At 39.2% G+C, this 25,321-nt stretch overlaps 2 protein-coding genes across 2 annotated transcripts in view; one reads left to right on the top strand and one right to left on the bottom strand.

The window, feature by feature from the left end:
• Positions 1 to 235: 235 nt before the first annotated feature.
• LOC126828279 (histamine H2 receptor) lies at positions 236 to 13,654 on the top strand. The gene is made up of 2 exons (XM_050557961.2): positions 236 to 1,255; positions 12,632 to 13,654. Exons 1-2 carry the CDS (start codon positions 844 to 846, stop codon positions 13,150 to 13,152), a joined length of 933 nt encoding a protein of 310 aa, XP_050413918.1. The 5' UTR covers positions 236 to 843; the 3' UTR covers positions 13,153 to 13,654.
• Positions 13,655 to 21,058: 7,404 nt separating this feature from the next.
• The window catches only part of LOC126828272 (integrator complex subunit 13), a 134,100-nt gene continuing 129,837 nt past the window's right edge, over positions 21,059 to 25,321 (bottom strand). Inside the window, exons 16-17 of the mRNA XM_050557954.1 lie at positions 22,452 to 22,584; positions 21,059 to 22,048 (exon numbers count right to left, since the gene is read on the bottom strand). Coding sequence (XP_050413911.1) covers positions 21,982 to 22,048; positions 22,452 to 22,584 — 200 coding nt within the window. The 3' untranslated portion in view covers positions 21,059 to 21,981. The remainder of the gene's footprint in view (positions 22,049 to 22,451; positions 22,585 to 25,321) is intronic.

Here is a 25,321-nt window from a genome sequence, read left to right as displayed (position 1 = left end):
GCTATAAGTATTAATCAATAAACCAAAATAATACGAAAATTATACATCACGTGTCCGTTTTTCCGGCTAGTTTAGAATTATCATGGGATGGGCGGCGCTTCAACGTGCCTAGGAACTGTAAATCAATGGCCATAGTAATCGACGCTTTATTATAGAGGACGTCATTGGTTATTCAATATTCAATTTCTCTTGTGGAATCTTGGTGAAGTCCATCTAGTGAGTTGGGCTAATATTGGAAATACGTTATAACATTGTGTGAAATAAGATCGATTTCATTACATCTCGGGAACTTCTTTTGATTTTGAGTACGCATACTGTACAAACATTATTTAATTGTTCATTTTATGTCGCAGATTTCCCTTGATGACGTACATGCGGTGGGTCGGTTTGTTTGCATTTCAGAACTGATTTTATTTATCAGAGTTAGTTAAACCGTAGAAAGGGACGCGGTTGAACCTTTCTTATTGTGACTAAACCCGTTAAACGGTTAAGCTTCTTATGGTGACTAAAACCGTAGAAAAAGACGTAACTAAACTTCTTATGGTGGCTAAAACATTTAAACTGCTTATAGTGACTGAAACCGACAAACAGTTACACTTCTTATTCTGACTAAAACCGTAGAAAGGGGACGTTATTAAACGTCTTGCGGTGACTAAAACCGTAGAAAAGGGATGTAGTTAAATGTCTCGTGGTGACTAAAACCAAGAGACATAGGCGTAATGTCAACACCATTATTATTTAAGAGATAATTAAGTGATACAATTTATCTCGTGGGTTCTCGATGAAGTTCTAGTCTCGGGTGAACTTGTATGATTACAAACAAACGATACATAAGCATCAATAATGAATTGGACAAATGACACCGTTACTGATGAAGAACACAGATCAACTGCTGAACAGATCATAGTCATAATAATAATGATTTTAATCTTCTTTATTTCCATAGCAGGTAACGCATGTGTATGTTACATAATAGTTAAAGACCCAAAACTGAAAAAGATTTCAATGATAACCGTGTTCAACCTGGCAGTGACTGATCTCGGATTTACTAGTACAAGTATACCAATATCCGTCATAGTTCTTATTCAAGATAAATGGCCGTGGGACGGTGTCGTCTGTCATCTTAATGGGATCACTATGCTCGTATTTGGAATTGCGTCTCTGATGAATCTTGGAGTTATTGCAGTTTCTAGGTATATTGCTGTGTGTCATTCACAGTTCGCGAAAACATACCTGACTAAAAAGTTTTATATCGGTAAGTGCATTGTATAGTTTATTCCATTAATGCCATAATATTAAAAATCCTGGATAACATGATTCTTTTCTTTTTAAAATTATGTTATCAAACAGGCGCGGATAGGGGGGGGGGCACCCGGCGCACGCCCCCGCCCCACCCTATTTTTTGCGGTGGCGAACAATTTTTTGCCCCATATATTCTCGCGGGAAAAGTTTAGGTTTAGGTTTAACAACCAGTTTAGGTTGGAAATCGTAATTTACTCCGAAACGAGTCGGATGGTGACTTGGTTGATTGCCCGTCTGTCCGCCGACTCCCAAGTGAGGGCAGCACGCCCCTCTCCCCTTTCTGCAAATCCTGGATCCGCCCTTCTCAAATTTGTTTTGTTATGTTTTGATGCCCTTCTTTATTGGCCCACATGAAGCCGAAAAGTAGGGCGATAAACCCCCTTTTATTTCATTTCATTTTTAAAAAATATGATACCAAATGTTTTGCTGAAATCCTACGGTTTGATACTAAATTGTTTCGGTTCTTAAAATATGGCACTAAATGGTTTTTTTCGGGTGAGTTCTTAAACTTGGACGCGGGGTTCTTAAAATTTGACGACAAATGTTTTTTTGGCGGGGAGTTCTGAAAAATTGACTCCAAATGTTTTTTGAGGGGAGTTCTTAACATATGACACCAGATGTTCTTTGGTGAGTTCTTAATATATGACACCAAATATGTTTTGTGTGCTTCCTAAAGTATGACACCAAATGTTTTTTGTGAAGGTGTGCGACCCTGCACCTTGCCATGTATAAGCAAGAGAAATGAAATGAAATGAAATGAAATGGAGTTTAACGTCCTACTGTTCTGCTCCTAACCTGGGCTAATGAAGACGGGCATACACCATACAGTGTGCTATGAGGGAAATTTTGCCCGGACAGCGGCACTACGGCCTACTCTTGTATCGAATTCCAACTGCCAAGGGATCTTTTACGTGCACGCCAATGTGTACACGGGACCTCGGTTTTTCGTCCCATCCGAACGACTAGACAGCTTTCCTTGTCAGCCCCTCCGTCCTGCATCACTGACAAGGGAGAACCACGCCGGAAAATCTGGATGAAATTTCTCGGCAAATGCAGGGATCGAACACCAGACCTCCAGGCTAGCGAGCTAGCGTCTTACCCACTTAGCCACGTGATCCCCTTAAATCATATAAGCAAGAGAGATCGAACCTATGACTGCATGGATGATCTAAGTTACTCACCCGCCCAACACCTATTTATCTTTAATAGATCCATTGTCTGAATACAATCATCGTACATTTTCCCTGAGAATGATAAGATCAAATTATGTTACCATATTGTTTCTGTTATTTATAGAAATTCACTTTCAACAAATTAAATAAAAAATAACCGTATTGTATTAAGTCATCGTTTTATCTAAAAACAAATTGCAAAGCAAAAATTATTGATTTTGTTTCCGTTTTTTTGGAGATTCTAACATTTCTGTGAGTAAGCAATGTGATATTTAAAGACAATGCATTAGATAATTTGGTTGCTTTTATAGATAAATTTTTGAAAGGCCATATGCATTAATGTCCATTGTCTGTTTTGCACTTAAAATGTCATTAAAACAGAAGATGATCATCAATGTGTCCAATATGAAAAACACATTCCAAGGTCCATGGGCGTGGGATGTTAATGACGGCGTGTTATTTAATCACAAGAATCTATTAAATTTTTAAACAAATAGATCTTCAAAACGCTCGCCTGTAAAGTATGCACACCGTATAGACCAGAATAATGTACAACCCAAATCGAATGATTGTACAAAACACAAAAATATCGAAATTTGAGAATTTTTTCTTTGGTTCAGTTTACCGAACAACGAAATTTTCAAAATAAAACGCTTAAGAAACTCTGACCTATGGAATGGTTTCTAATAAAAGGGCGCTAATTCTAGCTGGTCTCTTTAATATGTTTGAGAAACTGTGCGAAAAATTAATTCTCGATTTTTCCTTGTAATAAGATTATTTCTAGAGGCTCAAAAATGCCATCGAATGCTCAAATAACTTTAGTTTCTTTAGGAACGGTCTCTGTTCGGACGCTGTCCGCTAATCGTTCCTTTCCGTCCCTATTTAGCTGCAATATGAAAATACCGCTCTTCCCTTCCTCTGTTCTAGGGCTATTTTGGGATCCTTGCATTCTATTTGTCACTACGACTCTTTATTTTTCGCAAAAAGGAACCATGTCTGGCTACATCTGACACAAATTTATAATAATTGAACACTATTTCTAAGCAGAATTTTGCGATTAAAAATCATACACAAAATACCTTTGAAATGATCAGCCATTACGAGACTCGAACATGCGTAGACCGCATGATTTTTTTTTAATCGCAAAATTCTACTTGAAAATAGTGTTGAGTTATTATGTTTCAATGGCATTTAGTAATTGAACTAGAGTATACAGGTCACAATTCTATGGAATACAATTACTGCTTTTTACTGAGCGACGTTTCGACTAGGCTTCTCTAGTCATTATCAAGCTATGATTAAAAAAATGAAAATATGACAGGACAATATATACATGAATACAACAATGCTCAGTTAATGCTGACAAACCAGGGATGTAACTACTATATCGGCATCCCTGCATCGCATGGTTTGTCAGCATTAACTAAGCATTGTTGTGTACATGTATATATTGTCCTGTCTATTTTCATTTTTTATCATAACTTGATAATGACTAGAGAAGCCTAGTCGAAACGTCGCTCAGTAAAAAGCAGTAATTGTATTCCATAGAATTGTGACCTGTATATTGAGTTATTATGATGGCATTGGAAACATTTGACCATAGTTAACTTGAGGGGGGAGGCGTTTATCGACTTTCATAGCTGGGCCAAAAAGCTGTCCACCGCGCCGTTTAACTAATAACTTTATAGGCCTATCATTACACGGGAGAGATAGAGAAATGGGGTTTAACGTTCACTCGACATAAACTAGGTTATTTCGGGACTAACACATGGTTCAATTTTATGTAAATAATTCGCTTGCGCGTAGGGGTATTTAGCAATAGGAGGAAACTGGAGGCCCTGGAGAAACCCACGAGGTTGGACAGTCGACTATTGTTACAGATTCTTTTGTTCTTTTCAATAAAACTCTGAATAGTAGCCCATTGTGGACGGATTGACGACCAATAGGCGAGATGACAATAAAAGCCTACATTATTATTTGGGCGTACACCAAACAACAAGGTAAAGTGTTTATTGTAACAAACATAACGTTTTATTTCGTATTTGTATCAGGCACGAAATCATTATTCCAAATTTTAAAATTAACGATTCTTAATACAATTTACATATAAAAAAAATATCGTCGATATACAACATCCTTGTTTTTAATTGGCAATAACTACCCTTCTAGTTTCTATAAGAATGTTTTTAAAGGCGTATATGAAACAAATATAGGAGGTTTGGTTTATCATCATGATCACGATATCCAATTAAATAATTGTAATCAATATTAATTAGTTCAGCGTTTTTGCATTGTCCTCTCCTTTTGTTGAAAAGTTTTTAGAAGTAAGCCTAATCTGGTTAGTTTCTTATCAAAAAAAAATCGACTGTGTAGATCAGCAAACTACAACATCCAAATCAATGAATCTAAGTTCAGTCAACGTCCTATCGATGTTAACACTAATTTTATTGATTCGCCCCTTTCACAATTGGTATTTTCATTTCTGACATGGTTTATTTCGGTCATTTAGGGTATCTTATTAATTTGGTGTGTGGTTAAAAGAGAAATTTATTTGTTTTATAAACATTTATTAATGGTTGTACAGGTTTTGGTTAATAAAGTTTAATTATTGTCAATGTATATACCTTGGGGGTTTTTTTTACAGAATGATTGTGGGTATGTTTTAACAAGTTAGGTAATGAGGGTGAACGTAATATATAGAGGATTCTCGATTGTCAGTCCGGAACGTTCCGAATTGACGGAATTGTAATCGTGTGACGCGGAATAATTCAGTCCTGCCACAGTTCTGTCAGTCCCAACAACGAAGGTGGTGTGAGTAGAATCATGACGTAATTAAGCACAACCAATATGTTTCAGCTGTCATGGATGGTTGAGATGTTTTCTCATGCAGTCGGCGCATGCGTTCTAGCCCCAAATTCCCATTTTCACTCGATTGTCACTATTTTGGGGTTTGACAGAATTCAATTTCGGAACGTTCAATCGGACATCCCCAATGTGTCTGGACTGAGATGCATGTGCATGTGGTGCTTAGGTTTGATTGGATGTTTGAGCCATTCAAGGTTTTTTTGGTGTCCTAATTGAAAAACTTTGTCAGAGAGGTTTGAGTTTGGTTACAGGTTAGGCATGGCTGTTTTCTCTACATAGTCTAAGACTCCTTACGCAAGTTCAAATAGGTTCAAACGCACAATTGTCAACACATATCATTACAGTTTGTATTGGAATAAGTAATTCTATGACAAATAGTGAAGACTGGACCACTAAAATAGTTACCGAACAGTTTTTCTTTGTGGTTGTGCGTTCTACATTTGCATAGCGATGTTTCTTGTAATGACGTATTACTACGCAAGCCACCATGACACCGGACAGTTGAAATTTCGCGTTTCATCAAATCATATAAATATGCGGTAAGGCTTCACCTTTATTTTAATGAGAATTGATTTATTATATGTTAAGCTATGTGCAGTACTGTTTTGGGTCAGTTTATGTGTAAATTAAGGGAACTATAGGCCAGTAACCTTTTTGTAGTCATTTGACTAAAAAACTTGCGCAAAGGAACTCTGTAGGACGAGCCACTACTGTGGCTGGAGTAAGGCGGAAGACATCAGTAGTGGAACCATTTCTACGCTGTCCCGGCAAAGCTGCCTTCGTAACACACTGCATGGCGTATGCCGTCTTCATTTGCCAAGTCATTAGAACTCATTTCATTTCCTTGGTCTTGAGGGTTTTTTCTTTGTGCTTGCTCGTGATGTATTTAAACAAAATAATCTTGTTGTGTTTGGAATTTAAATATTTATGACTAGATTCCTATTAATAATGTAAACAATACCCCAGACAGAGCTATTATTTAGACGATAAGAAAATCAGATTAAATCAGCATTGTTTCACTAAGCATAAACTTTAATAAGCATATTAATAAACAGTCGGGGATATTGCGTGACCTTATAAACACAAACGATGAATATGTTATGAAAACTATTGATTGTAAATCTAGACAAAAATATATCAAATTATACACAAAGCCTTAAAATAACAAAAAGAGTTAAAATTGCCTTCCGTTTATTTTAAGTTGTTTACTGCCCTGCATTTCGTTTTAAAGACACGTGTAGAATCGTTCAATAATACGTCATACTGGTTGTTTTGATATCTAGAAAATGTCTTAACAATCGATGGCGGACATCCGTAGATGGGCGAAGAGAGCTTAGGGATGTTCGATTGACATAATCGAGTGACACGAATTCAGGCCCTGTCACAGTTCTCTTAATCCCAAATATGGGAGTGGTGTGAGTAGAATCGTGACGTTTTTTTTAATGCAGTCGCGTGCAAATCCACCTTTTCCCTCGATTGTCACTATTTTTGGGATTGAGAGAATTCAATCGAGTAACCCCCCCCCCCCTCTGGTTAGTACTAAATGATATGGACAGCTCAATTTTTCGTGATAGGTCACGAGATGTAAACAGGGCTAGCGCTAATCGCAACACTAACACTAACACTAGACCTAGTCCCAATGCTTACACTAACACCTAACCTTCAATCTAGCCAACAATCACGTGCCCTAACCTTATTTACATCTCGGCGACCTTGACAATAATTGAGCTGGCCATAACAAATAGCCGTCCCCCACCCCCCGGCTTTGGTCTTTTGATTATTTGATCAAGAATTTTGGTTTCATCTCAAAATGATTTTTTAATGTTGCAAAAGAAATGAAAGTTGTTTGACAAATTTACCTCATGTCTAAACTAGATATTTTTAATATTAAAGTAGCTAAGTCTCTAACTCAATATCATCCAAAATCTTCAACATTGAAAACACGAATTATTTGTCAATTTAAATCAACATTGATGTTGTGACCTTACGGGCAAAAGATGGGCTTCTGATACCCAATATTTAAGACAAAATAAACATTTTACCATTGGTACACGAATCGTGTACCATGGTGCATTTCAGCGTCATTTTTAACAAGGGACTCGTAGAAAGGGGCTAGATATATTCCACAAGTCATGTCAAACGGTGACGCTATATTCTTATCTGGAGAGCATGCGCAATAAATACTATCGGTATAGAGTGGAATAACCAGACGCTAGAGATTTCCATTCGATTGAGACTTCTGGCGTATTTCGCCGAACATAACTGATTAGAAATTGCAGTAAAAACAGAAACGAGTGAATGTAAATCAGTTTATATACATTCACATTACATTATTATATGCGTTGCGAGCCATTTGTGTCAATTTCTAGATCCAAAATATTAGCGATTTAGCTCCTTTAAATAGTGTAACATTGACGAGAAATTATTTTGAGATGCAACCAAAATTCCTTAACATTAAATTTTTGATCATTTGCATGTTATACTAACATCACATCTGGGCTGGATTCACACCTTAAGCGCCCCTAAGTACGAAAGGGGGTGGATGGCCGAATGGTTAGAGCGTGCGCGTTGTATCATAAGGTCTGTCATTGAGTCAACTGGTGTGATTTCGATTCACCGGTTGTACCTGACAAGGAGTAGGGTCGCCTGTCCAACCTCGTGGATTTTCTCCGGGTCCTCCTGTTTCTTCCCACTTTGTATTATAAGGTCTGTCATTGAGTCAACTGGTGTCATTTCGATTCACCGGTTGTACGTGACAAGGAGTAGGTTCGCCTGTCCAACCTCGTGGGTTTTCTCCGGGTCCTCCTGTTTCTTCCCACTATTGAAATAAAACTGAATCATGTTAGTCCAGAATTGGCCAAGTTTGTGTCGAGTGGACGTTAAACCCCATGTCTCTCTCTTTCTCTCGCCAAAGTAAGAAAGGGAGCCACGATGGCTAAGTGGGTAAGACACTAGCTTGCTTGCCTGGAGGTCGGGTGTTCGTATTGGACAAAAAACGGAGGTCCGTTGTATACATTGGCGTGCACGTAAAAGATCCCTTGGCAGTTGGAATTCGATACAAGAGTAGGCCGTAGTGCTGCTGTCCGGGCAAAATTTCTCTCATAGCACACTGTATGGTGTATGCCCGTCTTTATTAGCCCAGTAGAACGTTAAACCCCATTTCATTTCCAAAGTAAGAACTGATGGTTTCGCTATTTTTAATTTGAAATAAAAACCATACTAAATTGTAAATAAATTTGTTATCTTTCATCAAATTGAAACAAAGCTTGCATGATGCTGAATTAAATATAGTATTTTTTATTTCTCGATTTTCTGATCGAAAAATCCTGGATAATTTCATTTGAATCCAGATTAATGAAAAGATTAAAATGATTTACCATTGTTATTACAATACATGTTTACACATCGCCAGTCATATAGATTACAGATAATACGCAATATCAACATTAAGACACGATCATCACATACGACACGATCATGACATACAGTGTAACTGTTGTGGAGCCACGGTGACTCAGTGAGTATGACGTTGGCTCGTTAACCAGGAGGTTCCGTGTTCGATCCCTGTGTTGGCCGAGAAAGTTCATCGGTATTTTCCGGCGTGGTCCCCACTTGTCAGTGGTGCGGGACGGAGGGCCTTGGACGGGATTACATATAGTCGTTCGGGTGGCACGAAAAACCGATGCCCCGTGTACACATTGGCTTGCACGTAAAGGATCCCTTGGCAGTTGGAATTCGATATAAGGTTAGGCCCTAGTTACGCTGTCCGGGCAAAATTTCCCTCATAGCATACTGTATGGCGCATACTGTATGGCATATGCCCGTCTTCATTAGCCCAGTTCGGAGCAGAACAGTAGGACGTTATCCCCCATTTCATTTCATTTTATTTTTGCACCGATTGTGTTATAGGGATAACTTTGCCCGGGTAGCGGCATTAGACTTACAACTATCAAGGGTTCTTTTATGTGCATGTCAACGTGTACACGTCCCATCCGAAAGACTACACGTTGTCCCTTGTCTTGCACCACTGACAAGGGGGAAATAGTATGTGTCGAATTTCCCAGAATGAATAAAGAGCAGATGTCATTCTGCACCAATTATAACAAATATAGGCTAGAATCGGAAGTGAATAACAGCATACGCCACTTTAAGATAGAAAAAACACAAAATGTCCATTATGTTTTATGAAGATAACTCATGCAATGACCCGGTTTAGTGAAGAGACGGGTAGCAATCTGATAATATTATAGAAATGAGCAAATATGGCAATTAACAAACTTGGTTATTTCTCATTATCTTATACATCCACATGTTCAACCCATTCATGTCGACAGGAAAGATTATATTATGTTTCCTTCAAGGAATGGAACAGACTGGCGTATAGGGTTTAAGCCTCGTCAACATAATGGTTTTATTGTTCAGGCGGAACCTAACAAATCGGAACAATAACGTCTTTGGTTTCCGTATTATTTATATTATAGCCACACTGATCAGCAGTGAATTTTCGCTAGATCTTTGTGTATTAGATTGATTTATAGCATGTGATATGAGATTAAACATACGCACACTCTATTATGTTCAGGGAATCGGTGTAATTAGGGATTTCTTTTAACCGCTCTGGCCACCAGGGATTTCACAAAATCACTGAAATGTTCCGATTTTGTGAAACCTCTATTGTATTTCCAGCGTATCATCTTTCACCTTTCACCTTTCCCTTGGGCGTGGTAGTGCGAGCATCCTTGATCGATGAAATACCATTTGAATGCAGATCCTGATACATGCATCTTTACAGAATTTAAACTTTAAGTTAAATCTGAAAACATCATTAATACAGCTTGATTAATGGCTACTAGCTGATTAATTTACTCAATCTGTCGGGTGATTATTGAGGCTTTGTGGGGAAAGAGGAAGGAATGGGGTTTAACGTCCCCTTGATACAAACTAGACAATGCCGGGGCATTATTTCAATAATTTGTTTGCGCGTAGGGGTCTTTAGCAGTGGTGCGTGGAAAGTGGGAACCGGAGGACCCGGTGAAAACCCTCGACGGTTGGAAAGGCGAGCCTACCTCTTTAACGTAGAAGTGGGGATTCGAGACCACGCCACTTGACTCAATAACAAACCTTATGATCTAACGTGCACGCGTTAAACTATTCGGCCATCCCACACCTCGATGCTTTGACAAGAAGGAGAAGAACAAGAACAAGAAAATAAATATCAGCCAAAATGTTGGAATAGGAATACAGTTCTGGTGGCCAAGGTTCGTCAGATTTAACCTCGTTGGGTTTAACAGCAGATCTGGATGTTTCAAGAAGTGAAATGGGGTTTAACGTCCTACTCTCTTGCTTCGACTGGGCTATTGAAAACGGGCAAACAGTTTGCTATGGGGGATAATTTGCCAGGGCAGCTGCGCTACGGCCTACTCTTATATCGAATTCCAACTGCCAAGGAATCTTTTACATGCACGCCAATGTGTACACGGGACATTGTTTATTTGTTTTTTGTCTCATCCCAATTGTCCCTTTCCAGGATGTTTCAAGAAGGTCAACTTTTTCAATCGGCGTTCATAGCAGACTATGTTTTAATAAATAACCGAATAAATATGCAGTGTCTCTTTTATGTAAAAATCGTCCAGGGGTTTTATGCAATCACCAGGCAGTTGCCAAAACCAGGGATTTACATGAAATCCCTAATAGATACTCTTTGACGTATTTATGAATGGCAATTATATACGATCATAATTCATCTGAAGCTTGTATGCACATTATTTAAGTCACACGACGTACTCGAGTACCATTTTTCCCAAACTGATACGCAGTAAATATTCGCTTGGATGCTTCATAAGAAGAGAGAGAGTGAAATGGGGTTCAACGTCCACTAGACACAAACTAGGTCATTTCGGGACTAACACGTGGTTCAATTTTATTTCAATAATTCGCTTGCGCGTAGGGGTCTTTAACAGTGGGAGGAAACCGGAGGACCCAGAGAAAACCCACGAGGTTGGACAGGCGACCCTACTCCTTGTCACGCACAGCCGAGGAATCGAAACCACGCCAGTTGACCGAATGTCAGACCTTATATATACAGCGCGGACGTGCTAACCATTCGGCCATAAACAGTTTCCTTTATTACCTCTGCGTTCCCGTTTTCGACATTGCTTAGATTACGCTATCCACCAAATGCGCCATATTCTTATACAATAGTGTCGTCAGTGTTTTCCTTTGGCGTTCGTCACTTCCGATTCAGGAAACCTGTATTACTCAGCTATCGTAGCAATGATCTCTGCAGTCCTTTAAAAACCAACATTTGGAATCAATTTTATCCATTAATATAGTTTGGGTGGTCGGTTTCCTGACGTTATCATTGTTGAAGCAGGATATAACTTGATAGCCAATCATCATTAATTGATAACGGATATAGAAGCTTCCAAAATGACCTCGTGATGAATCAGTCACCGAAGACGTGACAATAAGAACGCCTCTGCCAAGAAGGACGGGATGTGCGTATGCATATTCATTGTTGAATCGATGTTTCGTTTTGATTCTTCTCGATGATTAGAACCATAAATCTCCCTCTTGACAAACGATACGTGCTTTCTGACCCGTATGTGAGCTAAAGTGTTAAATTCGTAACTGTGGCTATGTTAGAGGATCTTCGTATTAAAGGAGCTAAATCGCTAATATTTCGGACGTAGAAATTGACACAAATGGAACGCAACGTATATAACAATGTAATATGAATGTATATGAACTGATTTACATTCAATCATTTCCGTTTTTACTCTAATTTCAAATCAGTTATGTTCGCGAAATACGCGAGAAGTCTCAATCTAATGGCTATCTAGAGCATCTGGTTGTCCCAGTCTACACCACACCGGTAGTATTTATTGCTTATGCTCTCCAAATAAGAATATGCCGTCACCGTTTGATATGACTTGTGGAATATGTCGTTCTTCAAGCCCCTTGTTACAAATGGTGCTGAAATGCATTTTGGTACACGATTCGTTTACCAGTGGTCAAATGTTTATTTTGTCTTAAATATTGGATATCAGAAGCCCATCTTTTCCCGGTAAGTTCACAACATCAATGTTGATTTAAATTGACAAATAATTTGTGCTTTCAATGTCAAAGACTGTGGATGATATTGAGTTAAAGACTTAGCTACTTTAACGTAGCTTTGAATAAATGAAGTAGTTGTCATCCATGTCTTATAGGCTAATGCATTAAATTTGTCATACGAAATGTTAATTAAATTTTTTCTTTGTCTTAAAAAATATTATTATTCTATTTTCCAGGTTCTGTGATCTTTATTTGGATAATATCGATCGCCATTTCCTTTCCACCAATAGTTCACTGGGGAAGCATTGAATACAGTTATGCTAAAGCAGCGTGTACCCATTACTGGCCATCAAGCATGTCCTACACCCTGTTTTTGATTACGTCGGCAGTTTTTGTGCCTTTTATAGTGATCGTGACGTTGTATTCTTTGCTGTTCTCCACCGTTCGGAGCAACACAAAACGTATTCGTGACAAATCCTCGAGTATTACCATAACTCGATCGGATATAAGATTAGCCAAAGTTTCCGCTAGTATTTTCTTTTCCTTTTTGATATGCTGGTCGCCAATCTCAGTAACAAATTTCCTGGAATTAGCTGGCTTAAAGGTCAGACATCAGTGGAATATGTTCGCTATGGTGATGATGTATTCAAACAGTATCTGTGATCCTATAATTTATTCACTCATGTCCAACCATTTTAAAGCTGGTTTTATGAAGCTTCTATGTTGTAAAAATCAATCGGCGGAAACATCAGATTAAACCATAAACTCTTCGGTTTATCTGAGTCAAATGAGAAGATTTGGGGTAAATGGACACAGCTAACCAAATATTCCTACGCCATACGCCATAAGAAAAAGTACTGCCCCTGTCACCGAAACTCTGAATGCGATGCAGGCCCTAAGGACAAAACTGTTTTACATTTGTTACGAAAATTGTCATGATATTGTACGGCAAAGTGTGGTATCAAAATTCATAGTTAGGTTTGGTATTATGCGTATTTATTATTGCCCTTAGGCTACAAAACCTGAAGACCAACCTTCAAAATGCAGTATATATTCATTATCTGGCAACGCTAAGTTTATTTAAACAACCCCATGCATTCAGTCTCTATACTAATTTGTTAAACATAGAATTTTGATCCAATTGAAAGGGTAGCTTCCCGCGCCCTTGGTCATGTTTTGGAAGCAGTCTATATTGAACAAAAATTCTACGACAAGAACAACAAGAGAGGTAGCGTTTGGGGACCAGTTGCTAGGGCGGGATTAAAAGGGGGAGGAGTGACTGGGCTGAAGCCAGGTGGGTGGGGCCGGGGCGGGAGGGCAATATTAAATGGACCCCACAAACTATTTTTAATAAACATTTGTACCATAAATAAATATATATTATATTGTACATGTTTCTGCCAAATAAATCTATCTTATACTACACTGGTAGGGTCGCCTGTATCATAAAGTCTGTCATTGAGTCAACTGGCGTGGTTTCGATTTCCCGGTTGTACGTGACAAGGAGTAGGGTCGCCTGTCCAACCTCGTGGGTTTTCTCCGGATCCTCCGGGTTCCTCCCACTGCTAAAGACCCCTACGCGCAAGCGAATTATGGAAATAAAATTGAACCATATGTTAATCCCGAAATGACCTAGTTTGTGTCGACGTTAAACCGGATCTCTCTCTCTCTCTCTCTCAAAAACCCTCTCTCTGTGTCTTATTCCGTTCTACCCTGGGTTAATCCATAGGGTTTACACGATTTCAAATTATCTGCCCTAACCTTGATTGTAGCTTAAGTCAGCGAACCAATCAAAAGACAGTTTACAAACCAGTCATTTCGCCTTCGTTTTTATATGTCCATTTACTGAATGATTTATGTAAATGATGTATATATTTCTAATTCATTTATATTTAATCTTATTATCAAAATCTGTAGCATGTTTCGCTGATTTCAAATATGTATAACATCTATATGTTTGACTTTTGTTATTATTGTTACTATTCGTTCTTTGTCTGAAATGTTTCATTCTGTGATGTTTATTATTATTCAACTTAAACCTGGCAATTTGATTCTCCACAGAAACCCATTAAGTGTAAATAATTTAATTAAATCAATCTGTCCATATATATCGTACTTAATGTATTGGACGTTAAATCTTTAATAAACAACAATCAACAACATTCTCAATAGAACTCTTGAACCTACATATATAAACGTCCAGTCTTCAATAACATATTATATAATACTTGTAATTTGTTGTTAATAAATACTTATTTAGTATAATTTGGACTTCTCGCATTTAGGCTACCTTCTGGCTAATTCCTAATCTTGTATCTCGAAGGGAGCCTTTGCGTTTTACTTACTTTACCCGATGAAAGTTACTTCCACAGAGTTTTTGCTCTGTGTCACTTCCCTTTGCCATCTTCATTTGCAATTAACCTGATTGGTCGATAAAAATAGCACACTCAATAAGGGTGGATAACTTGAAAACGTCCCCCCCCACCCCCTATAGATTAAGCCAGGGGTTAGTGGAGTAGAACGGAATGAGACCACTGGGGATACCGAGGATGTGCAGCGACTCACTCGCCGGTATTCCATGTATAAAGTCTGTCGCACTGTGTTGATTCAAATACCCAAAGCTTCTCCTTTAATGAATTTCAACTTGGGCGCTTCCCTGCAAAGACATAGTGGCTTTCCCCAAAATACTGGATCAAGCCTATTTTTGTGGCTTCTTCTGGCAAGTTTCTTAGGAAACATTGACTACGACATCACCCTTGTTGGGAGTGGACGTAAAACTTCAGGAACAAACGAACGTGTTGATCCTTTCAAAAAAACTGGGCTAATGAATAGGTGCATACGCCATACAGTAATCTGCTGTGAGGGAAACGTTGCCCGGGCAGCGGCACTACGGCCTCCTCTTATATAGAATTCCAACAACCAGGGGTTCTTTTACGTGTACGCCAGTGTGTACACAGGACCTTGATTTTTCGTCCTATCCGAATAACTATACGTCGTTCCTTGCCAGACCCCCTGACAATCGAGGGCAACAACTCAACTATACAATTTGCTAAGCTTCTTCCTGACACTTACATCAACGACACGTATATATTTCAAATCTATCAGATGTTAAATACTGGGTAACTAAGTAAACCATAACAATGTAAGAAGTAAACAAAAGCGGTAATAACTGAAATCAATAGACGAAATCTTCTATAATGAACACTTAAGTCAATCTGATGACAACTTACATCCCCCCAGCACGTCCCAGACATTATTTTAGGGCGATTAAAGACAATGATTCTGTAAGTATTTATCGGCAATCGTTAACAATCAATAGGTGTCTTTGTCTCTTGAACATTATGTATATCCCTGCTTTTCAACATCACGAACGATTAATTTTTATTTTATTTAGATTTCTCCACATACAATTGCAATTAGAACAATTCTATCTAACACAGGTTCAGATCTTCCATTGTCTATCGAAGCGATAAACCTGGTGCCATGTAGATATTCTCATTTCAAGTCCAAAACGGAAGACGTTTACAGATTAGCCTTCAAATGTTATTATACGATTATAGCCGGCCAAGTTAGTGAAAAACAACAAAGGATGAACTTAAAGGAGCTAAATCGCCAATATTTGTGACCTAGAAATTGACAAAAATGGGTCGCAACGCATATAATAATGTAATATGGATGTATATAAACTGATTTACATTCAATCGTTTCTGTTTTTACTGTAATTTCTAATCAGTTATGTTTGGCGAAATACGCCAGAAGTGTCATGTGAATGGCAATCTCTAGCGTCTGGGTTTTCCAGTCTACACCGATGGTATTTATTGCGCATGCTCTCCAGATAAGAATATAGCGTCACCATTTGACGTGACTTGTGGAATATGTCTAGCCCTGTTCTTTGAGTCCCTTGTTCCAAATGGCGCCGAAACGCATTATGGTACACGATTCGTGTACCAATGGTAAAATGTTTATTTTGTCTTAAATATTGGATATCAGAAGCCCATCTTTTTCCGGTAAGATCACAACATCAACGTTGATTTAAAGCGACAAATAAATCGTGTTTTTAATGTCGAAGATTTTGGATGATATTGAGTTAGAGACTTAGCTACTTTAACTATAGAGAGATACAGGGTAATAACTCTAAAACTAAACGTAGTTAGTCTTTTTATGTCAATTATTTCTTTTGTTTCTTTCTGAGCCACGGTTGCTAAGTGTGAAAGACGCTGTCTCGCTAGCCTGGAGGTCGCGAGTTCGATCCCAACACTGGCCAAGAAAGTTCATCGTGATTGACGTGGTTTCCCCTTGTCAGTGGTGCAGGACGGAGGGCCTGACAAGGACATGAAATGGGGTTTAACGTCCTACTGTTCTGCTCCTTTGCTGGGCTAATGAAGACCGGTATACGCCATACAGTGTGCTATGAGGGAAATTTTGCTCGGGCAGCGGCACTATCGCCTACTCTTATATCGAATTCCAACTGCCAAGGGATCTTTTACGTGGATTCCAATGTATACAGGGGACCTCGGTTTTTTGTCTCATCCGAAGGTCTAGACAGTTGTCCTTGTCAGGCCCTCCGTCCTGCATCACTGACAAGGGGGAACCACGCCGAAAAATCTGGATGAAGTTTCTCGGCCAATGCAGGGATCGAACACCCGACCTCCCGGCTACCGAGCCAGCGTCTTACCCACTTAGCCACGTGATCCCCCTGACAAGGACAGCTGCCTGGTCGTTCAGATGGGACGAAAAACGGACGCCCCGTGTATACATTGGCGGGCACATAAAAGATCCCGTGGCAGCTGGAATTCGATATTATAGTAGGCCATAGTGCCGCTGCCCGGGCAAAATTTCCCTCATAGCACACAGTATGGCGTATGCCCCTCTTCATTAGCCCAGTATAGGAGCAGAACAGTAGGACGTTAAACCCCATTTCATTTTTTTCCGTTCCCCGCTTTTACCTAACATTTTTGTTGGATGTTTGAGTGTCAATTTTCTGGTGAATATTCATGATTTTGAAATCAATGTTCGCATATATTATGTAATTAGGTACTAGACACCCGTCAATACTGTATTGAATGTCCGAATTAAGCTGTAGCTACTAGGTAGCCTACTTTTTGTTTGCTAAGGGTGTGCTTTGACGTGCACGCGCTCAGGTTTTCTCCCCATTCGAACAGTTTTACCTTGCAAGGCCATCCGTCCCGCACCACTGACATGGGGAAACCAGTCTGGCGAATCTAGACGTACTCTCTCCGCCAATACCGTAGCTCTGATGGTTGTTATATGTTAACTAATATACTTCAAACCCAATTTCATTTGTTTGTCCACAAATTTGGACAACGAAATAAAAGTGCTCTAAATATCATCTACGGCGATGTAATTTTCAAAATGTTCAAGGGGAACACCCCCCCCCCCCCGTCGTTGCATGAAATACTCACACCGATTCACGCACAGGTTGACTTTCGCACACCCTAGTCGAAAGGGGAATCAAAGAAATACCAGCCACATTCAGTCGATCCCATTGAGGATGAAAGCAAACCAGCAGCGAGGAGTAGTTGGTGGTGTATATTCGTACATTGAGCGCGATTGTTTTTTTTTATTAGTGTCGCAGGATCTGGTTGGAACAAGGGAAGGGCAGCAGGAAAAGAGGATACAATATCGTCATTAGGACAATGGGAATATGATGATACTGACGTGGACATTTTAATGAGTATTTGAGGTAACTCGAATTTCGAGGGTACTTTTTCATAATGGAGGATACTATTTCGGACGGTAAGGCACTATTTTAAAAGGGATGGCACACAGCTACCCCACCCCCTTACCCTGGTTGGAAATCTCCTACCCGTCCAGTGTCCAGTGCGCTTCTGCGGCTGAATTTGGGCATCGTTGACTCGGCTGCAAAACTACTGCAATCACTTCTTGAAAACCGTGGATACTGTGCTGTCATTGATGATTTCGTATAAAAGAAGGCTGAACTACTTCGAGGTGTGCCACCAGGATATGTTTTAGGCCCAATTCTGTTTAACCGGTTTAACCGGTTCAATTGTCAATATGGGGTTCTGCGGGCTAGCCACTGGAGAGACTGTTAAGTTATAATGAACCAATGTTTGTAAATTATTATTTTGTTGGGGTTTTTTTTTGTTTGGTTTATTTTTTTCGATTTCTCATGCCTGTCTCTATTGGATGACAAATTTCGAATGATCGATAGTGGTCTAAATTTCAACTTGTTAGCAAGCCAATTAGTCCAGTTAGTATAATGCACTATAAAGAACAGGGCTGATATATTCCAGTGTGATAGTGGTCTAAATTTTAACTAGTTAGCTAGCCAATTAGTCCAGTTAGTATAATACACTAAGAACAAGGCTGATATATTCCAGTGTGAATATTTCAATAAGTCTTTTACTTTAACGGCTTAAAATATTTCACACTGAAAACATACAATGACAGATTTTAAAAGCTGAATACAATAGATCCTACAGAAAACATAACGACCCTTTCAACTTCATACAACGTTACTTTCAATACGCATACAATGGCTTCATTACTCTTTGTCCTTTTCCACGAATATTTCTTGAAATTAGATTTTGATCTACTAATTTCGACAGATAGTATTGAAATACAGGAATACTTGATGAACTGAGGGCCCACTAAGTATTCTATTGTGAACATTGTTATGACTTCCCTTCTGTCTTAGATAGATGTTTAGTTGATTAGATGATGACACTGGATATTATTCTTTTATCCAAACATGACGAAGTAAAATTTCTTTTCAGAAGACTTGAAACATGAAAATGTAACTGTTCCTTCAACATAATATATTTTGATACTAAACTATTATACCATTATACTATTATAAAAAATTAGAATTTTCAGTCATTAATTGTTTTGCCCACCTTTTAATACTACAACAGAATAAAACAAACATTACAGGTGTATAATGAGGGATTAAACAATTTACTTTCATATTCAGTATTTATTGTGGGACTTGGTGGCCGATAATGTTTTAACAAAATCATAGTAAAACATACACCTTGCTTCTCGACAAGGATTCAAAAGGACGTTCCTGAACGTACAGGGCGAGTGTAATGAGACCTACGTACAGAGATGAACTATCACAGATGATTTTGCTACACCATCTGAGTATTGTTCCGAACATTGGTCCGCTTACTCTATCTCCTGAATATGTGCAGTGCCAGGTTAGATCTATGTGATAAGGTCAACTTCAAGTTTGGTCAAAGGTCACGAGATGTAAACTGGTCTAGCGCTAACCCCAACCCTTACCCTAACCCTGGAACTAGCCCTAACGCTTACCCAAGCCCTAACCTACAATCTCGCCAACAATCACGTGCCCTAAACTTATTAATATCTTAGCGACCTTGACGAAAATTGAGTTGGCCTTAACAAATAGATCTAGCGATGTAGCAGAGCCAGCTGGGCTTATTTTCAAGATGGATGACATCGAAAACATTGTCAATGACAATGTGAAAGTCGTTTTTACCCTTTCTAAATAAATGAAGTTGGTTACAGTGAAAATTCTAGGGTTCTTTTAATTTTTTAAGTGAACTGCGTACACTGATAGACGCAAATACGATCAGGCAGCATTTCCGGCAGTCTATTTTTCACAATTTTCTTGGGGAGGTCCCAATACCCTCCGTAAGAACTCGCTACTTTGGCGCTCACGAGGGGGCTTCGTTGAGGTTCGCAAGTCCGTTTGTTTGACACTTTCTTCTCTGGTCAGCTCTATTTATCTAGACTGATTACTGTCAGAATGCATTTACGGCAGTCTATTTTTCAAAATTTACTGGGAGGGGGGGGGGGGTCCCCCATGGCCCATACCCTCCGCAAGGACTCACTACTTTGACGCTCGTGAGTGGGCTTTGTCGAGGTGCGCAAGTCTGTACGTGTGACACTTTATCTCAACGATCAGTGCATCCAGACTGCATTTCCGGAAGTCTGTTTGAAGCTCATGCCTTTGCCCCATTAACCTTGGACTTTGCTCCAGCGTACTTATTTTATTTGCCCCTTCAACCACAAACGAATCCCACAATAAAAACAATATCAGACCATGATAGACTTTTTATAAAATAAAATCCTCAGATGATTACTAATAACATGAAATAGGGTTAAAACGTCCCAGTTTTCTACACCAACCAGGCTAATAAAGGCAGTGTTTACACCATGCAGTGTGCCGTGAGGGAAAGTTTGCCTGGATGGTGGTGCTTCCAACCTACTCTTTGTCAAATTCCAACCAAATGCCAAGGATTCTATTACCTGTAACCTACGTGTACAACTACACGTTGTGTCTTGCCAGGACATTCATCCTACACCAAGGGGGAAAACACACTGGTTAACTAATGGCAGAAACAATGGCTTATTTCAATAATTCGCTTGTGTGTAGGGGTCTTTAGCAGTGGGAGGAAACCGGAGGACCTGGAGAAAACCCACGAGGTTGGACAGGCGACCCTACTCCTTGTCACGTACAACCGGGGATTCGAAACCACGCCAGTTGACTCAATGACAGGTCTTATGATACAGCACGCACATGCTAACCATTTCGGCCATCCAACCCCCCAGTGGCGTACAGAGGTGTGGCCATGCCCGGGGTCAATACTCCCAGGACTCGATTATAGGGGCTAGTATAAAGTACTCAGAAATGGGAGAAAGGAAGACAGTTTAAATATTTAAAAAAATTTTTATTTAATTTCACTTTCTGATTAGATGCCCACCTGAAATAGAGAGGGGTTAAATATAGGCCATGCCTGTTCCCCAATCCCTATTCAGATAAAAATGAGAATAAAATATTGTTTATAAATTTTTTTAAAGATACTTGGCAGAGAACAAACCATACTCGCACAACAGCTAAATCATCCGAGCAGTCAACAAGGGTTTTCGCATGTTTTCTTTTGTCACTAAAATCTTATTAAGAGTAATATCCCATTAAGTAATTATAAGAACTTTAGCCTCTAGCACCTCCGTAAGGTTTCTGAAGTGATCAAGGGCCATAACTCTGGCAGTAATTATCAGAAAATAAATAGTCTTCTTTGTCTTGTGACTGTAAACACTGTATATAAATTTAAAGTCAATCAAGTATTCACTTTGGCCTCTTGAGCGCCCATAGGACTTTTCAAAGTGATCAAGGGCTATCACTCTGGCAGTAATTATCGGAAATCAATAAACTTCTTCATCCCATGGCCTTATAAATTTAAAGTCAATCAGAAATTAACTTTAGCTTCTAGATTTTAGCCGTCAGGAGCGACAGCAATATGGATGCCAGGGGCAGTCGCCCTCTCTGCCACATTTTCCAATATACAGCCACGGTAATGTAGACATAATATATTTGTACTTAATATACCTAGCTGGTAATTAGATCTTTATTATATCATGGCTATTATCATGTCTTCATTCAATTAACAATAACAGCTATTCATTTATCCATTAATATAAATTTACATTAAGATTTATTCATTAACGATAACAACGATGAAGAAAAGCAATTGTTTAAACTTAATGCGACCGTATTTCTTGAACAAGATTGTTACAATGTTGTCATCTGATTAATTCTCCAGGGTATCAGAGGTATTCTGTCATGTCTTTTTCTTTTCTACTTGCCAGGGATCAGAGGTGGTCTCTTAATATTCTGTTGATTAGAGTCTGGTGGTGTTGTCTCCCTTTAATCAGAAACAAGAAATTAATTTCAATAATAAACTGGGATAAGTATGGCAACTTAACATCCACGACTGAACACAGAGAGAGAGATCTCCTTTAAAGGGAGTAGTAGACAAGATGAGAGAGAGAGATATCCTTTAAAGGGAGTAGTAGGTTAAAATGAAAGAGACAGAGAGAGAGAGATGGGGTTTAAAGTCCACTGGACACAAAACGGATCATTTCTGGACTAATATATAGTTCAATTTTATTTCCATAATTTACTTGCATGTAGGGGTGTTTAACAGTCTGGGTTAGGCCAACATACAAGTGTGGGATCGAAACCATGCCACTTGACTCAATGACAGACCTTCTGATCTAAAGTGACCATTCAACCACCCCTTAGTGAGACAGAAGTTCAATAGTTACTTTTTGTTATCTGTCAATCCCACATATAACTCAGCTATTGGTCCAGTACTGTCCTCTCTACCAGCAAATTCAGCATGACGTTTATTGTGAATAGTTTTTATTCTGTTGGTCCACATGGATAATAAATTCTGTCCTGAAATTACAATCACCAAATTTAGGGCAATAAGAAATGAATCCTTATAAGAGAGAGAGAGAGAAATGGGGTTTAACATCCACTCAACACAAACTAGGTCATTTCGGGACTAATATATGGTTCAATTTTATTTCAATAATTCACTTGCGCGTAGGGGTCTTTAGCAGTGGGAGGAAACCGGAGGACCTGGAGAAAACCCACAAGGTTGGACAGGCGACCCTACTTCTTGTCATGTACAACCAGGGAATCGAAACCACACCAGTTGACTCAATGACAGACTTTATGGTACAGCACGCACGTGCTAACCATTCAGCCATCCAACCCCCTGAATCCTTATAAGACTATAGAAGTAGATTTCACAAATTAAAAACACTTATATGGATATACTACTTCTAAATTTATTAACAAGCTACGTTTCGATACACATACAGGTATCGTTATCAATTTGTTAACATGCTGCGTTTCGATACACATACAGATATTTGCTTGATAAATTAAGAAGTTGTATATCAATATAAGTGTTTTTAATTAAAGATACATTATGGGAGATTCGATAACGAATTGGCAGTTCTCACTATAATAATTAACAAGAGCATCGCTAACGCTGCAATATACGTCCACATTCCAGCTTTGACTGATATGGTACTTTTTAAAATGAAGAGAATGAAATATGTAATGGCTGTAATATGATCAGAGGCAAAGAAGGCTAGGCGTCGGGTTTGTTTTGCCAAATTAACAGACAAAATACTAACAATAAAGTGGGTGTGACACTGCCCCAAGAGGTCGGGGCAAGTATCAAAATAAAGAGTTGCTGTCTTTATGGTATAAGGAATAAATATGCAAAGTTCCAAGATGATTCATTCAGAATTGCAGCCTGTAGACGATAAATACAAAAACTGGGCGTGGCTCTGCCCATGGGGGTTGGATATGGAAACAATATAAACAGGTACCATCCTGTTATTGAAATGGCAACATCAATAGTTGCCGTCCTTAGGGTCTAAGGAATAAGTACACCAAGTTCCAAGATAATCCATTCAAAATTGTGGCCTTTGGGCGTTAAAGGCAAAAATTGGGCGTTGCTCTGCCCCTGGGCATTGGGGCATTCACCAAAATCAAAAGTTGATGCCCTTAGTCTATAAGGAATACATATGCCAAATACCAAGTTGATCCATCCAGAATTCGGGCCTGTAAACGATAAACATAAAAATTGGGCGTGGCTCTGCCCCTGGGGGTTGTGACATGCAGTTGTCGTCCTTAGGCTATAAGGAAAACATATCCCAAGTTCAAAGACAATCCATTAAGAATCGTGGCCTGTAGGCAACTCACAGAGACACAAAGAAAAAATGGGTGTGGCTCTGCCCCTGGGGGTTGGGCAATCACCTAAAAAATAGAGGTCAGCCTTTGGGTATAACGTATAAGTATAAAAATGTTTTCAAGATGATTGATTAAGCATTGCAGGCTGTAAGTGACATACAGAGACACAAAAAGAAAATGGGTGTGGCTCTGTCCCTGGGGGCTGGCCATTCACCACAAACAATAGGGATGTTCCTTAGGATAGAAGGAGTAAGCATGCAAAGTTTCAAGGTGATACGTTACGAAATGCGGTCTGTAGATAGCAAACAATGAATACAAGAAATGGGCGTGACTCTGCCACTGGGGGTCGGGCATGCACCAAAAACAATAGGGATCATCCTTAGGGTATAAGGAATTCATATGAAATTTTTTCAAGACGATCGATTAAGAATTGTAGCCTGTAGGCACACAAAGAGAAAATGGGCGTGGCTCTGCCCCTGGGGGTTGGGAATGCACCCCTAACGATAGGGGTGTTCCTTAGGGTACAAAGAAAAAGTATGCAAAGTTTCAAAATGATGCATTAAGAAATCCGCCCTGTAGACAACAATAACAAATATAAGAAATGGGCGTGGCTCTGCCCCTGGGGATCGGGCATGCACCAAAAACAATAGGGATCATCCTTAGGGTATAACGAATAAGTATGTAAAGATTCAAGATGATAACTTAAGAATTGTGGCCTGTAGGCGACACACAGACACACAAAAAGAAAATGGGCGTGGCTCTGCCCCTGGGGGTTGGGCATGCACCCCAAACGATAGGGATGTTCCTTAGGGTACAAAGAATAAGTATGCAAAGTTTCACTATGATACGTTAAGAAATTGGGCCTGTAGTTGACAAACAAAGAAATACAAAAAATGGGCGTGTCTCTGCCCCTGGGGGACGGGCATGCACCAAAAACAATAGAGATCATCCTTAGGGTATATGGAATAAGTATGTAAAGTTTGAAGATAATAACTTAAGAATTGTGGCCTATAGGCGACACACAAAGACACAAAAAGTAAATGGGCGTGGCTCTGCCCCTGGGGGTTGGGCATGCACGCCAAACTATAGGGATGTTCCTTAGGGTACAAAGAATAAGTATGCAAAGTTTCAATATGATACGTTAAGAAATGTGGCCTGTAGATGACAAACAAAGAAATACAAAAAATGGGCGTGGCTATGCCCCTGGGGGTCGGGCATGCACCAAAAACAATAGGGATCATCCTTAGGGTACAAGGAATAAGTATGTAAAGTTTGAAGATGATCACTTAAGAATTGTGGCCTGTAGGCGACACACAGACACACACACACAGACAGGGGCGAAGGCAATATACATCCACATTATGAATGTGGACGTATAAAAACTAGATAACGTAAAGGCAATTTGTTGAAAATTTCATTCAAA

The sequence above is a fragment of the Patella vulgata genome, chromosome 7 (assembly GCF_932274485.2).
Source record: "Patella vulgata chromosome 7, xgPatVulg1.2, whole genome shotgun sequence".
NCBI lineage: Eukaryota > Metazoa > Mollusca > Gastropoda > Patellidae > Patella > Patella vulgata.
The sequence above is the reverse complement of the archived record's forward strand: the minus strand, read 5'-3'. Positions and strand labels throughout refer to the sequence as shown.